The sequence below is a fragment of the Parasteatoda tepidariorum genome, chromosome 6, assembly GCF_043381705.1.
Source record: "Parasteatoda tepidariorum isolate YZ-2023 chromosome 6, CAS_Ptep_4.0, whole genome shotgun sequence".
NCBI lineage: Eukaryota > Metazoa > Arthropoda > Arachnida > Araneae > Theridiidae > Parasteatoda > Parasteatoda tepidariorum.
In genome coordinates, this window is record NC_092209.1 from 92164365 (window position 1) to 92181202 (window position 16838).

General features: G+C 33.0%; 1 protein-coding gene across 1 annotated transcript in view; it reads left to right on the plus strand.

Moving 5' to 3' along the window:
• The first annotated feature begins 3022 nt into the window (after window positions 1-3022).
• Window positions 3023-16838, plus strand: part of LOC107457134 (uncharacterized) — a 76930-nt gene continuing 63114 nt past the window's right edge. Inside the window, exons 1-2 of the mRNA XM_071181893.1 lie at window positions 3023-3179; window positions 16323-16463. Coding sequence (XP_071037994.1) covers window positions 3023-3179; window positions 16323-16463 — 298 coding nt within the window. The remainder of the gene's footprint in view (window positions 3180-16322; window positions 16464-16838) is intronic.

Here is a 16838-nt window from a genome sequence, read left to right on the forward strand (position 1 = left end):
ACTCCACAACACGAGAAAGAATACTGCTTTGGTTTTCTAGGGTTGTTATATTCTTTCTGTCTCTATTTTGAATTTCCGGACTAAAATCGCCAATTCAAAATTCGCCAATTAAAAAGTTTGAACTATAAATGTTAAAAAGGATTTTTTAAATTTAATGTTAGAAAGAATTATTTTCTTGAAATATATTGAAATAACTTGTGAAGTGCTTTACCATTTTTAACAAATACTGACAAAAAACAGAACTAGATACTGTAAAGATATACAGTCTGACTTTTATTTAACGAACTTCCATTTTGCGAATTTCTCTATTTTGCGATTTTTTTTTCGAGGAACCAAGAATATTTTGGAAATTTCTTCGTCAAATAAATTACAAATAACGAAGGGAATTTTCTACTCAACGAACTTTTCTTTGAGATTCACTTTCCCTATTTGCCCAAAATATTTCAGTACATTTCAAAGGCATTTTATGGGGGAAATGACCTTGAGTTGATTTTCAAAGCCACTTAACTGTTAGAGAACTCTTTCCCTTTTTGTTTGTATTTCAAACGAAAAACTGAGACAAAATTAATTGACTTTATCAGTAGTAATTAAACTTAAGAAAGCATGTGGTAATAAATGTTAAAAATTACTTTCACAATAAATGCAACTATAATTTTATACATAAATTTATTTTCTTTTAGTAGAAAATTTATGTAGAATGTATGAAAGTGTAACACTGGATAATGTTTTGCCCGATTCTTGCCTTCCATGAAGATTCCTTACATGGTTAAGATTTATAAAATGAATAGTAGATACTAATTTACAAGATTAAGGTGCATCAACTGCTATTTTAATTATGCCTTGTGTTTATGAATTTAAAATCTGTTTTGTTTCAAAATTGATTTTCTATTTAACGAATTTTCTATTTAACAAACTTATAATCGGGATTTAGCTACTTTGTTAAATAGAGGTCTGACTGCATTTTATTACGCATTTCTATCGTATAGTTGAAAACGTAACGCATTTTTTAAAAACAGATGATTTTATATAGGTTTACTGTTCTCTCTCTCCAAACCTTGTTATTGAGTTCAAATTTCTCTTGAAATTTTTCTTTTAATTTGCTCCCTGCTTCATCAGAATAACAAAAACTCTTACTCGTTTGTTGAACTTTTTTTTAATCATTTTGATATTTCAATTTTAGAGGGGGTTACATAGTCCACACTTTAATTTGAAAATGAGAGAAACCATTTAAACCAGATTTCCATTTAAATATATATTACACCAATGAAGAGCAGTGGTGGCTTAAGGGATAGAACGCTCGCCTCCCAAAGAGGTGAACCGGGTTCGAATCCCAGTGGTGGCTGAAACGAATTACGCACCCGACTCACGCAGCTCACGGTGCTGACGTTACATTTCCTCAATGATAAACGAACCATGGATTAAAGTCCCCTTGCCATCAGACTAACCTTGGGAAATGTTCATGGTTTTCCTCTCCGTGTAACGCAAGGGCAGGATAGTTTCATTAAAAAGAGTTCCACGAAGGCTTATTCGAGGTATTACCAGGATTGGGTTTAAAATTACGAGGCTACGGAGTTGAACATTAGTAGCCGTGAACTCAAAAATGGAGTCGGCTGTTCAAACGAAGGTTATAAAAAAATACATCAACAAAGAGCCGCTTTAGCTCAGGGAATATAGCGCTTGCCTCATAAAGAGGTAACAGGGTAACAATCCCAGCGATGACTGATCATTACGAATTCCGCACCCGTCCTGCACCAATCACAATTCTGACGTAAAATATTCTGAGTAATTCACGGAATATGGATTATCCGTCGTGTTAACTACGGGAGGTTCTTACGCTGCTTATGCTGGTTTATTTCATCAAACAATCCTTCACGAAGATTAGTTTGCCCCAATACTCTATCCCGAAATTCCCTTGACTTCTGGGGTAGATTCAAAATTATGAAGGATACGGAGTTTCAAAACAAATATAAAAAAAAATTGCAAGGCTACATTGATTGTTGGATCGGAATTGGAAATATAAAAATACATTAACGAGGTTTTCTCCAGCATAAGCAAAAGATGGTTTGCTTATGTTTATTTATTTCAGATATCTGTACCAAAAAGTTTTATCACATATTACACATAAATAAATTTTCACTCCGGAATGAAGAATATTATTTACTTTTTGATCAGCCCTCATTACAAAGAAGCAAATAATGCAATTTCCCCCTAGTATGTACAAGATAGTATCTTTTTAAATCAGATTTTTTTTTAGTAAAAGATTTATTACAAACACAACTCTAATGAGGTTTTTCCCCAATATATGAACAGTGTGCAAAAAAAAGAAAGAAAAAAAAAAGAAAAGGATGAACCACCCTGAAAAATGTTTGACTTAATGATTGTATCTTCACGTTCTAGGACTCAATCCTAATGATTCCAGGAAGTGACCTTAAATACGCTAATTAATTAATGAGGTTGATGTTTTAAGCTAAGCGGACGATATTTGAATGTCGTCCAATCTGTTAAAAAAGAATGGCCAAAAAGACAATCATGACCCAGGCACCAGAAACGTTATTCGAAACAGCCTAGTCGATACAAAAAAAGTATTGTTACCCCCTCTACATATAAATTTCGGTGAACCGCGATTTTTTAGGCGATAAAGCGTTTGTCTTCCAATGAGGCGAACCGGGTTCGAATCCCAGTCTATACGAATTCTACATTCAGCTTGCACCACAGTGCTGACGTGAAATATCCTCAGTAGTAGACGGATCATGGGTTAGAGAACCCTTGCCGTCAGACTAACTGGGGAGGTTCTCGCCGTCTTTATCGCTATGTATCCCAATTACGGGCTTGCTCCATCAAAAAGATCTCCTCGAAAGCAAATTTTTCCCAATACTCGATCCAGGAGTTCCCTTGTCTTCTCGATTGAGTTCAAAATTACAAGGTTGCGGAGTTGAACATTAGTAGCCGTAAACCCATAAAATAGGATAGGCTCTTCAACAACGGTTAGAAAATAAAAAATAAAAATATCAAGTTCGGTGTAATGAAGCAGTTTGTCAAGGTTCCTTCAAACGATGGCGATTCATTCGAATACCTGTGCAAAAGGTTGAAAGAGGGAAACTTTGTTGGTCCAGATACCCACAAACTCATGATGGATTTTGAGACTATAATGACAACAACGGAAAGAAGGCTTGTCGTGAGTAAGTTTCTGGAGGTAATACAATTGAGTATGAAGCTATTGCAATGAAAATGCTGGACAGATTTAAGACTTTGGGTTCCTCCGTGAGCAGGGCCGGATTAAGACCTCTTGAGGCCTTAAGCACTGAAAATATTTTGGTGCCCCCCTCAAACAATTAAAAATATATCTACTATTAAGTCAAGTGTTGATTCAAAATACAAAATCAAAATTTTTTTAAAAGAAAATATTTAGTCAAACTAAAACAAAAAAATTAAAATTATATAATCAATTGAAAACTTTTCAATTAATATGAAAAAAATTACGCCCGGTTGCTGAGCGGTGGAGCTTCGCGCTGTATGCCACGGGTCCCTGGTTCGATCCTCGGGCCGGGCAAGGTTGACGCAGCCTTTCATCCCTTCAGTGGGGCGATAAATGAGTACCAAGCATGCTTGGGAACTAAACATTGGGGGTTCTGCGTTCGGCTGACTACCTGACCGGAACATCTGCTCCTGCACCACAGAGCCCAAGGTCAAGAAAACTGAGATGGGCACAGTAGGCCTTGGCTCTCTATATATTATATGTTAAAATAACCAACTTTGAAATACCTTCTACTAGATCTTAGTACACATTTTAACACGAAGAAGAAGAAAAATAACTTTTGAATTTAAAATTTCGGTACAGGCTAAGATGATAAAAGAAAAATTTTGAAAATAAATATTTTCTAAGTGGAGGTACATCAAAGTTAACCATTATAACAAAGCTATTTATCAAACACCTGACTTTAGCTTTTCTTAAAAACAAATTAGTGATTTCGTTTGAACAAAATTAAACTTATATTTCATTAATCTGCCTTTAAAAACCTGTTCAAATTTTAATAATTAAAATTATTTGCCCAATGAAATGGAAGATTCCTCAAGTAATGTTTATAAAAACATTTTCATTTTCAATAAATATTGGGGAAAAGGAAGATGAACAAATTTAAATAGAATAAATGGTTACTTACGTCTAATCTAAAATTTCTGCACGAGTCTTGTTCCTCTTTATATGACCGTTACTCTAAACTTTTCTTTCAAAATAGTCACAAAAATCAAATAGTAAAATATTAGATAAAGATAAATAAAAAGTAAACAATGCGAAAAAAGTAAAATAATTTAAGCACGAACCAAGTTGAAACAAAATACTGTAAGCAATACTGTAAGCAAATGTAAAGGTGTAAAGTATTTACCAAAATGTTTAATTTGTGTGTATATACGGGGGTGTGTAAACACGAGAAATTAGTTACTAATTGTAGCTTAAATAATGTTATGGGTTTAAAATTACGTCAATCAAGAAACTTTTCTTTTTCTAGAACAATTTATTTGTATCTTAACCCCCCACCCCACCCCTCGAAAGGACGACAATTTTAATTTTCTGAAATATGGACCCCTTTCTCTAAAAAAAAAAAGGGAAGGGGGAATGAGTCACCTATAGGATGCTTAAAGATATCTGAGATAAAAGGATGTTCTCTGTCTGTGATAAATCAATTGGTTGCACTTGTCTTGACCTTAAAGTGGTTCTTCTCAGAAAATTTAGCTTTGTATTCTAACACATATGTTGGTAACAATCACGGTGGTCCTTTTGAGTAGCCTTTGAATTCATCTAATCGAATGCTGGCAATTAACATCTTTTGTTGTTATACGGCGGGGTTGTTAGATACACGCAGAAAGCAAGATCAGGTTAAATTGGACCACGTTTCCCAGCAGTCTGATGCTTATAATAAAGTAACAGGAACAACAATATTTTTCCCTCTTATTTATACAGAATGACCAATTTTTATTTTAAGAAAAGTTATATGGACAATGGAAATACGTGAATTAATTATTTATTTATTTCAATTTGATATACGCACGAGCTACACATAAAAATTAAGCACAACTATTAAATTTATTTTTCGTGACAGAAATAATATTATTATTTTCAAGTCCTGTTTCCTTGTATAAACGGGGTTTATATATATATATATATATATATATATATATACTCAATAATAATTTTGATTGTTATTAAATCAGTTCAGTATCCTTTATCAGTTATTAAACATATTTTTAAATTCAATTAATAAAAATATCTTTCCTAAATTTGTTATTTATTTTTAATTTGAAATTTTCGGTACTTTTCTTATTTCCTAACTATAATTATACAAATTTCGTTATAAGATGTACAGCATATAGTTTGCTTGCACTAAACCCAATTCAATGATTGAAAATTTGATTTTATTGCTACTTATCCTTACATTTGCTTTTAAAATTAAATCAGTTTTAATGGGTACTCTTGTTAACGAATTTTTCACAGTCAACGAACATCCGGTTCACATTGTGAATTTACGCATCTTTTGTGCTCAACTTTTATAACATTTGTATTTATACAAGACTCTAAGGACTAAGGAACCTGTAATTCTTTCTTTATTAAAAGACTAGCTGCTTTCATTCATATTACATAGTTATATATTTTAAATCTTAAAATCTAATTTCAATATTCGATATATATAGATAAAAAAAATCATAAGTGATGCGAAGTGTGTGGTCATATTTTCGCAAATTTAACCTCTTCTCCACAAAGAAATTTCGAAAAATGATACTTACATAGCTCCTTTTTCTTAATTTAGTGAATAAAAAAAAATATTTGAAGTAAAATTTTGAAATAAATTTTTGCAACACAACCTTTACGTAATTTGATAACTTCTTTTTCCAGTTGCAATGAAAATATAATTAGAAATATAGTATAAGCAACTATTTTTAAAAAATGTGCTGCACATAAAAAAAAAAACATGCATAACACAGTTTTTTTTCACATCAAAAATCACATTTTTTACATCATCAAATCATTGCATCAACATTTTGTAAATCAAATTTTTTTACGTAAAAAAATTCAAATGGCGGAAGTATTAACTTTGCTGCAACTGCGAAAAATATTCTGTAAACATGAATCGTAGCAGTATTTTATAGAATCATTGTAATGGATAAATAAATAGAGCTTTTATCGCATAGAAATTCACTACCTAATTTCATTATAAGACCAAAAATTTTTGATAAATAACATCTTTCGTTTTTTTTTTTTTTAATTATGTAAAATTTCGTACTTAGAATTGTTATCTACTATTAAAATGGAAGCACAAAATAATAAATTTATAAGTAATGTTTCGAAGAAAAAAATTATGAACTGCGAACATTTAGTTAGACTTTGTGGTGCCCTAAGCACGTGATGTGCATGAGTGGCATTTCCTTCACTCGCATGTGAACCCCGTAAATTTAGGAGCATGTCGCGAAGAACAAAGTGAAGGATTCCATCAAGATATCAAAGATATGGAACATAAATAGCAAGGAAGATGGAACAAGGAAGTCCTCGCCAACTGCTGTTGGATGTTAACTTGAGATAGGCCTGAGATTAATCCTTTATAAGGCCAGTTTATTTGGTAATAATGTTAATAGGTTTAAAATTGATTTATAAAAAGAAATCCATTTACCTTATTACTTTTAATTTTACAACCTGGGTTAAACAGCTGACCCGACTTTTTGGGTTTATGACTTCTCATGATCAACTCCTTAGCCTTGTGATTTTGGACACAATACAGAAGACAAAGGAATTCAAGGGGCAAAATTACTCAAAAATTTGGAGTAATTTTGCCTTCGTGGGGGACTTCTTAATGGTACTAACCTGCATTTGCGTTACATAGACAGGAAAACCCCGGTAACCTACCACGGTTAGCCTGGCGACAAGGGGACTCGAACTCATGATCCGTCTACAACTGAGGATATTTTACTCTATATACGATGTTCCAAAGAATATTTAGCTCTCGTGGTCAGTCATTTGCGGTCTCGCAAATTGATCCCTATTTTCGGGCAGAATTTGAAAATTATAGGTTAATAAAGAGAGTTGCTCGCAAGGGAACACAAATCCTTCAACCAAGTTGCTCTGGATTTTCATACCATTCCATAAAACTACATATAAAAAACATAATGAAACTGAATGCCTCAGCTGACCTACGAGAAAGCATAAGGAATAAGAGCTGAAGAGATTCAGATATTAAGGCAGTACCAGACAAGCCTCGCCGATATGCAGTAGCCAGCTTTAGACTCCTAACTGGTCATGATTGTCTGGGAGAACATCTGCATCGTATAAGTATTTATGACCACCCTCAATGTCAACTGTGTGGTTCTTGAGCACCAATAAATAGAGAACACCTCTATTGCTGTAGGAGGCCAGGGCTAAAGAGAATAGAAGGGCTGGTTCACTCCTTTGAAGTATCTCTCGCTGCGCCGATCCTCCGACGTCACTCTAGTGACGTCACTTTGGCGCAAAGCTCGCACTTTTACTTCAAGAACGGAGCGTTTGGCCTTACTAGCTCTAACTAATATTGGATCATTTCTTTTTGCGAGATATTCTAAGACATTTGTTATTTTCTATAATGACTTTCCTCAGTTTTTGCAGTGAATTTACAAGAATTTAAAACTATTATCGAAATGCCAGTTTGCGCGATTGCAACTTGCAAAAATTCTGATATAAAAACAAAAGGAAAAAGTATAATTTTTCGCGTGTTCCCTAAAGTAAATGAACAACTATGTAAAGAATGGATTCCGAAATGACACAGTTAATATAAAACAGCAATACGTTTATTCTGTCGTAAAGAACTTTTATAAAAATTCATTATCTAAATAGAAACCGCCTCGTTACTTCATAAAGAAAGGCAGGTGAAAAGAATTAAAAAATAGATAAAGTCAAAGAAAATTAAAATGTAAGTAAAAAGTATAAATAAAATATATAGTATATAGTTGAAATTCTCCTAATTTCATAACATATTTTTTAATGTAGTTATTCTAAATATTTATGATTTTTTTTAAAAATTATATTCTCTTCAATTTAAATATCTATAAATTATATCATCGTAAATTTAAATGTCTATAAACAATTGTAAAATTTCTAATGTCATTATGAACCTAAATTATTATTTTGTTTCAGTAATTAGCGTTTAAGGTTGATGTTTCCTAATGATTAAGTATGAACAAATTGCTATTAACGACATATTTTAAAATCAGGGATTCTAAATTTAACTTAACTTATCTTTATAAAAGAATATGTAGATAAAAAAAGTGTCGATATATGCCTTCATTTTTCTTAATAGTTAAAGTTAAAACTGAACTTTTTAAAATAAAGTATTTATCGTGTCATTTTCACCAACTAGCAAAACATTTTTATAAGTTTAAAATGGTATTTTTTTAATATAATAACCAAGAAAGTTTTTTTTGAACTATGTTTATGAACGGAAATAATGTGTTAATTACGTAAAGTTTGAAAGCTAATAACCAGAAAAAGTCTAACTTATTTTTACAAAGAGAAAGATGCAAAGTTATCATAATATCTTTGCTTGCGATCTCCGAGATCTGTGGACACAGTGACGTCATGAGGAGGGAAATCGTAGCTTCAGCTTTAAGAGCGGAGTGAACTAGCCCTTGTATTCTCTTTAGCCCTGGTAGGAGGCTCCAAGGACTTGAATCGGAGGACGCAAGATATTGGAGTGCGAGAGAGCTTTTAGGAAGATGACTTCGGTCTTTTGTTATTTTCTATTTTTATTGTTCCTCTGTGTTATTGTTTGTATACCTTGCCATTGGAAATGAAAAAAAAATATTAAAGAGAGTTACGCGGTTTTGACGCGTGCGTGTGGAACCGGCCCATTTCGGTCGCTTTTTTGGCCATTATATACATTATTCACTTCTTTAACAAAGAAGGATACTTATTTTTATATGTAGAACACATATTGTTCAAGCTAAAATATCGAAAACATAGAAAAAAATGCTAAAAAAATTAATAAATAAATTATCCTGAATATATCCGACTTTTACCTATTATACACTATTTCCCGAAGGAAAAAAAGTATTTCTTATTTATAGAACACTTCAAAAAATCGAAAAATACATTAAAAAACTAAATAAATAAAATAAATCGATTACCGCCGGGAATCAAAGACAGTCATCCTCCAAGCTCTACGAAACTAACTCGCTCACAGCCCGACCAACCTATATAAAAGTTTTTGGCCCTCTGTGTGCCCCCTAAATATTCTATAAATATTTCCTTTGGCCCGGGTGTTCGGCCCATGGATCCCTACTTTCCGTCCCAGTTTGAACATTACAGCTTAATATTAAAGGGAGTTACGTGGTCTTAAATATTTCGCCCGGAACCGGCTCATTTGGGACAATTTTTCGTCCATTATATACATTTGTCGCATCTTTAACAAAGAAAGATACTTATTCTTATATATAGAATGCATTTTATTCACGCTCCAATATGGAAAGTATTGAGAAAGAAGTAGAAACAATTTAAGATAAATAAATAATTCCGTTTTTTTCTTTTCTTTTTTAACCATTATTCGCTATTTCCCGAAGGAAAAGAAATATTTTTTATATATAGAACCCTTTGAAATATCGAAAAACACATTAAAAAATGATAAAACACATTAAAATTGAGCACATTCGGGATTCCAACCTGTGCTCCTTCGCGACAGATACTAGCGCAATGCCCTACCAACTAGGCCTTGCCACACACGGTGTTCGAACGGATATTTAGCTTAAACAACCCTCTCCCGGCAGAACCTATATAAACACTTATGGCCCAGTGTGAGTCCCCTAATTAGTTTATAAAAATTTCCTTTATCACGTGTGTTCGAAACATAGAACCCTAGTTTCAGTGCGAGTTTGAACATTATAGCTTAATATTGAAGGGAGTTACGTGGTCCTAGAGTTTTCGCCCAGACCCGGTTCATTTGGGACCTTTTTCTACCATTATATACATTATTAGCATCGTTAACAAAGAAAGATACTTATTCTTATATGTAGAACGTGTTTTATTCACGCTCCAATATGGAAAGTATTGAGAAAGAAGTTGAAACAATTTAAGATAAATAAATTATCCCTTTTCAACCATTATTCGCTATTTCCCGAAGGAAAAAAAATATTTTTTATATATAGAACACTTTGAAATATCGAAAAACACATTGAAAAAATTATATGAATGAAGATAAACAAAAAAAAAAAATTAAAATTGAGCACCTTCGGAATTCGAACCTGTGCTCCTTCGCGACAGATACTAGCGCAATGCCCTACCAACTAGGCCTTGCCACACACGGTGTTCGAACGGATATTTAGCTTAAACAACCCTCTCCCGGCAGAACCTATATAAACACTTATGGCCCAGTGTGAGTCCCCTAATTAGTTTATAAAAATTTCCTTTATCACGTGTGTTCGAAACATAGAACCCTAGTTTCAGTGCGAGTTTGAAAATTATAGCTTAATATTGAAGGGAGTTACGTGGTCCTAGAGTTTTCGCCCAGACCCGGTTCATTTGGGACCTTTTTCTACCATTATATACATTATTAGCATCTTTAACAAAGAAAGATACTTATTCTTATATGTAGAACGTGTTTTATTCACGCTCCAATATGGAAAGTATTGAGAAAGAAGTTGCAAAAATATAAGATAAATAAATTATCCTTTTTTAACCATTATTCGCTATTTTCCGAAGGAAAAAAAATATTTTTTATATATAGAACACTTTGAAATATCGAAAAACACATTAAAAAAATAATATCAATGAAGATAAACAAAAAAAAAATTTAAATTGAGCACCTTCGGGATTCGAACCTGTGTTCCTTCGCTTTGCGACAGTTACTAGCGCAATGCCCTACCAACTAGGCCGCGCCATACACGGTGTTCGTACGGATATTTAGCTTAAGCAACCCTCTCCCGGCAGAACCTATATAAACGCTTTTGGCCCAGTGTGAGTCCCCTAATTAGTTTATAAAAATTTCCTTCATCACGGGTGTTCGAAACATAGAACCCTAGTTTCTGTGCGAGTTTGAAAATTATAGCTTAATATTGAAGGGAGTTACATGGTCCTTGAGTTTTCGCCCTGACCCGGTTCACTTGAGACCTTTTTCTACCATTATATACATTATTCGCATCTTTAACAAAGAATGATACTTATTCTTATATGTAGAACGTGTTTATTCACGCTCCAATATGAAAAGTATTGAGAAAGAAGTTGAAACAATTTAAGATAAATAAATTATCCCTTTTTTTTTATCCATTTTTAACCATTATTCGCTATTTTCCGCAGGAAAAAAAATATTTTTTATATATAGAACACTTTGAAATATCGAAAAACACATTAAAAAAATAATATCAATGAAGATAAAAAAAAAATTAAAATTGCGCTCCTTCGGGATTCGAACCTGTGTTCCTTCGCTTTGCGAGAGTTGCTAGCGCAATGCCCTACCAAATAGGCCGCGCCATACACGGTGATCGTACGGATATTTAGCTTAAACAACCCTCTCCCGGCAGAACCTATATAACCGCTTCAGGCCCAGTGTGAGTCCCCTAATTAGTTTATAAAAATTTCCTTTATCACGGGTGTTCGAAACATAGAACCCTAGTTTCTGTGCGAGTTTGAAAATTATAGCTTAATATTGAAGGGAGTTACGTGGTCCTTGAGTTTTCGCAAAGACCCGGTTCACTTGGGACCTTTTTTCTACCATTATATACATTATTCGCATCTTTAACAAAGAATGATACTTATTCTTATATGTAGAACGTGTTTTATTCACGCTCCAATATGAAAAGTATTGAGAAAGAAGTTGAAACAATTTAAGATAAATAAATTATCCTTTTTTTTTATCCTTTTTTAACCATTATTCGCTATTTTCCGAAGGAAAAAAAATATCTTTTATATATAGAACACTTTGAAATATCGAAAAACACATTAAAAAAATAATATCAATGAAGATAAACAAAAAAAAAATTTTAATTGAGCACCTTCGGGATTCGAACCTGTGTTCCTTCGCTTTGCGACAGTTACTAGCGCAATGCCCTACCAACTAGGCCTTGCCATACACGGTAATCGTACGGATATTTAGCTTAAACAACCCTCTCCCGGCAGAACCTATGTAAACGCTTTTGGCCCAGTGTGAGTCCCCTAATTAGTTTATAAAAATTTCCTTTATCACGGGTGTTCGAAACATAGAACCCTAGTTTCTGTGCGAGTTTGAAAATTATAGCTTAATATTGAAGGGAGTTACGTGGTCCTAGAGTTTTCGCCCAGACCCGGTTCACCTGGGACCTTTTTCTACCATTATATACATTATTCGCATCTTTGACAAAGAATGATACTTATTCTTATATGTAGAACGTGTTTTATTCACGCTCCAATATGAAAAGTATTGAGAAAGATGTTGAAACAATTTAAGATAAATAAATTATCCCTTTTTTTTATCCTTTTTTAACCATTATTCGCTATTTCCCCAAGGAAAAAAAATATTTTTGGTATATAGAACACTTTGAAATATCGAAAAACACATTAAAAAAATAATATCAATGAAGATAAACAAAAAAAAATTAAAATTGCGCTCCTTCGGGATTCGAACCTGTGTTCCTTCGCTTTGTGACAGTTACTAGCGCAATGCCCTACCAAATAGGCCGCGCCATACACGGTTTTTGTACGGATATTTAGATTAAACAACTTTCTCCCGGCAGAACCTATATAAACGCTTTTGGCCCAGTGTGAGTCCCCTAATTAGTTTATAAAAATTTCCTTTATCTCGGGTGTTCGAAACATAGAACCCAAGTTTTATTGCGAGTTTGAAAATTATAGCTTAATATTGAAGGGAGTTACGTGGTCCTAGAGTTTTCGCCCAGACCCGGTTCACTTGGGACCTTTTTCTACCATTATATACATTATTCGCATCTTTAACAGATAATGATACTTATTCTTATATGTAGAACGTGTTTTATGCACGCTCCAATATGGAAAGTATTGAGAAAGAAGTTGAAACAATTTAAGATAAATAAATTATCCCTTTTTTTTTATCCTTTTTTAACCATTATTCGCTATTTCCCGAAGGAAAAAAAATATTTTTTATATATAGAACACTTTGAAATATCGAAAAACACATTAAAAAAATAATATCAATGAAGATAAACAAAAAAAAACAAACTAAATTGAGCACCTTTGGGATTCGAACCTGTGTTCCTTTGCTTTGCGACAGTTACTAGCACAATGCCCTACCAACTAGGCCGCGCCATACATGGTGTTTCTACGGATATTTAGCTTAAACAACTTTGAAAGAAGTTATGTGGTCCTAAAGTTTTCGCCCGGACCCGGTTCACTTGGAACCCTTTTTCTGGTATATATATTAATAATTATTCGTTAAAGAATTTCTGGCTTGTGGTTGATCTGCTGCATTTGTTTTTATTGCATAGGCAGGGTTCAAAAATTCGTTTTCCGCAAGGACAGGCTGTGATGCCGGCGTTTTAAAGGGATTTTTCATTATTGTTATCTTTTTAACATAAGAATTCCCAGAACATGTTTTTTGATGCAAATGTGTAGCACCATTGGAAATAAAAAAATGATGGTAACTTCAACGTCTCTTTTTCTTTAATCAAACAGCTTAACATAAAACTTAATCAATACCTCAAGAAAAAGGCTAATGTGTTTGAAAGGTTTAGTATTCAACCTCAAAGTGATTGATATTTCAACGACACAAAAATCTACTCGTTTATCACTTACGCTTAAGTAGGTCTTAATGCATCGTAATAAAAAAAAAGTTTATTTCTTTGAAGACACTATTTTCTTTTTCATAATGACACAATTTAATGCCGTCATTTAGATTAAAGTAATAATCATTAAAAAGGGGTAACGCCTTCCAATGCATGTCTTTCACTTGTTTGACAGGTCTTTTAACAGAAAGAAAAACTAATTCGTCATTTTGATTGCTCTTTGTCTTGGTTTGCAGTTAGAAAACGCTTTAATTACTGGTCTTATCCTTTTAATTTTTGATTTTTATGGAGAATCGTTCTAACAGTACCTGGCCCATATTATCAGAAGCACTGTAAGGATCTGTAAAAAATTATAATTATCAGGTGATACTATACAGGCGCCTCGTTTTTATCCGGATGAAACCGGTTTGCATTTGTTTACGCTCCTGCATCAATTATTTAACATTGTAATGCAATATGTTAAATACAAATAGGAAGATAATAAAAAAAGTCCCCCGAATAAAAACCCATTGTGTTTATGTTTAACTGTAAAAGTGCCAATAAACTCGTGCAAATCATGTCATTATTAAAACACTCCAGTGCGTCTAATTTTTTGATCGAATTATTATAATATACTAATATAATACCTGATATAATAAACGTTTCATATTTATATAATATATCGTCTAACTTATTCGAACGTCAAATTTATATTATGTATCGTCTCATTTAATCCATTGATACTAGAACGTAAACAAGTGCACAATCACGTAAAAACAATCAAAGCTGTATAGAGTATCACCATATAATTAAGATTTTACATAGAATCTTCAGAGTGCGTCTAATAATGTGGCACGGTTCCCAGTAGATCACCGAAGTCAAGCATCACTGGCTACGGTCGGTGTGCGGGTGGGTGACCACTTGGATCAGTCTGCGTAGGGACCGAGGATGTGCGGTATGATTCCTCGTTAAACTGTGCTACCGTAAAATGCTCGACTTCGCGTGCAGGTCGTTGTGCTGCCGAAGTGGGGATGCCATCCCCTCTGCAGAGGATCAAAATTATGATGACATGTCATCGGATTATCCTCAGGGATGTTTCCCAGACCGTCGCCAATAGCCCATTGTGCAGCTCTAATGCGACGTAAATGAACTACAACAGCAACAACTAATAATTTGGCCAGGGACTGTATATAATGAGGTTTCAATTGGAAAAGTTTAGGGGATCGTCATATGTAAAATTTTCGAAAAATCGATCAAAAATACTTGTAAAGATTTTTTAGTACTTCTCCTTGAGTGCGGACTCATAATTTTTTTAAATTGTCATATAAAATCGAAATATTTGTAGCCTTTTTCGCTGAAATTATAGTATTTCCAATTTCCCAACATTTAGTACCCGGTTTACTAATGCAGTAAGACCGAGTGATTTGACGTTTTCAATAAAACAATCAATATTGAAAAATAGTACTTCAATGACTTTTCAGGAACTAAACAATGAATATCTTGATCAAATCTGGCGGTTTCTAGGTCGAATTCTTACAGGATTTCGAAATCTGGCTGCTCGGTATTACCCCTAATTCAATAATTATGGTAAATAGCATGGACTATCAAATGCATAGATTTTTACCATGTTACTTTAATTTCTCTTCATGAAATAAAAACACGAAATTTAATATTTTGATATGTTTTGTACTTCAATAAAATCACGTCGATCCTTTTCAGCAAAACCAAAAACTAACGTCAAAATAACACTATTTTTCGTCAACACTAGAAATTATAAACGAAATGAGCCATTATTTTTTTTTTCCAATTTTTTATTAAAGTAGCTTTATTTATTTTAATTTTTTGTTAAAATATAATGATTTTAAAGTACTTTTATGTTTAGTTATTTTTGAAAATGAGCTGTGCCACGATATTTTGTCTTAATCGTGTGTTTTGAAACATTATTTTCAACACTTTTCTAAAGAATAACTTTATGCTTCAATTTCTATTAAATATACACTGGTTATATAATTGGCGTTAATAATTTCGGTCTCTATAGCGGGGTTTGACTGTATTTTCTAAACGCATATTACAAAAATGTTGATGACTCAAAAATCATAAACAGAATCAAATAGATTTATTAAAATGCAAAACAAAAAACAGGCTAGGTGTTTCCTCCTTTCGTTTCCGGAAGAATAAAATAAATAACAAAAAAAACACTTTCCGATGACATCTGCTTAGCGCACAATGTGGAAAGACGCACCTGAACTGAAAACGATCTTAACCGAAGGACATTTGAAACTCCTCCCCCTTCCCAAAAACCTGAAGACCTACAAATATTCTCCCCAGTTTCCCGCCACAATAGTAAAATGGAACGATCCGACGAATGTCACGTGGTTATTTGACCTCCGCCCCTCATCCTTTCCCTCTCCTTCCGTCGATCACTGGCGCTAAGGCAGAAGAGCCTCAGAAAATAAGTTGATATCGTGAAGGATTCGAAGGAAGAGCTGGCGATAAGTTTTTGTTGAAATTTGGCATCGTGGGACCATTTATAAGTGAAGTGACACTTTATGTGATTTATTTATCAAATCTGTTAATGATCAGTTTCGTAAAGTAGCAGCTTTGTTGATCTGGAAGAATTTTTGTTGTGATTTCGGAATCGTCTGCTGGAATATTCGCAACTGTTACCGGTGTGTTTTGTAGCTTCTTGAGGAAAGGTCAACATTGCACGTTTTCGGTACTACACCTCTGTTGTGGTATCGCAGGAGGTAACTTTTTAAATTTTTTAGAACGAAAATATTATTTTCTATTCATTCTTTTTTTTTTTTTCATGACTGATAATGGCTTTTTAATTTTTTACAATTTATAAAATGGAATACTTTGTAAGTCTGTTGCATAATTTATTTTTTATAAATAAAATTTTTAATTGAGTACTAGAAAATAATTTGAATAATTCCGCTATTTATAAAATCGTTTGTTATCGAATAAGTGTTATCCTCTTATAAAATGTTTTCTGCTATGAAATAAAGGATATTAAATAATTTTGTTTAATTACAGACAGGGTTTGTTGATTTAAATTAGCTTGATTTAAATCAACTGATTCTTTTATATATATATATTGATTCACAAAAAATAATACGATA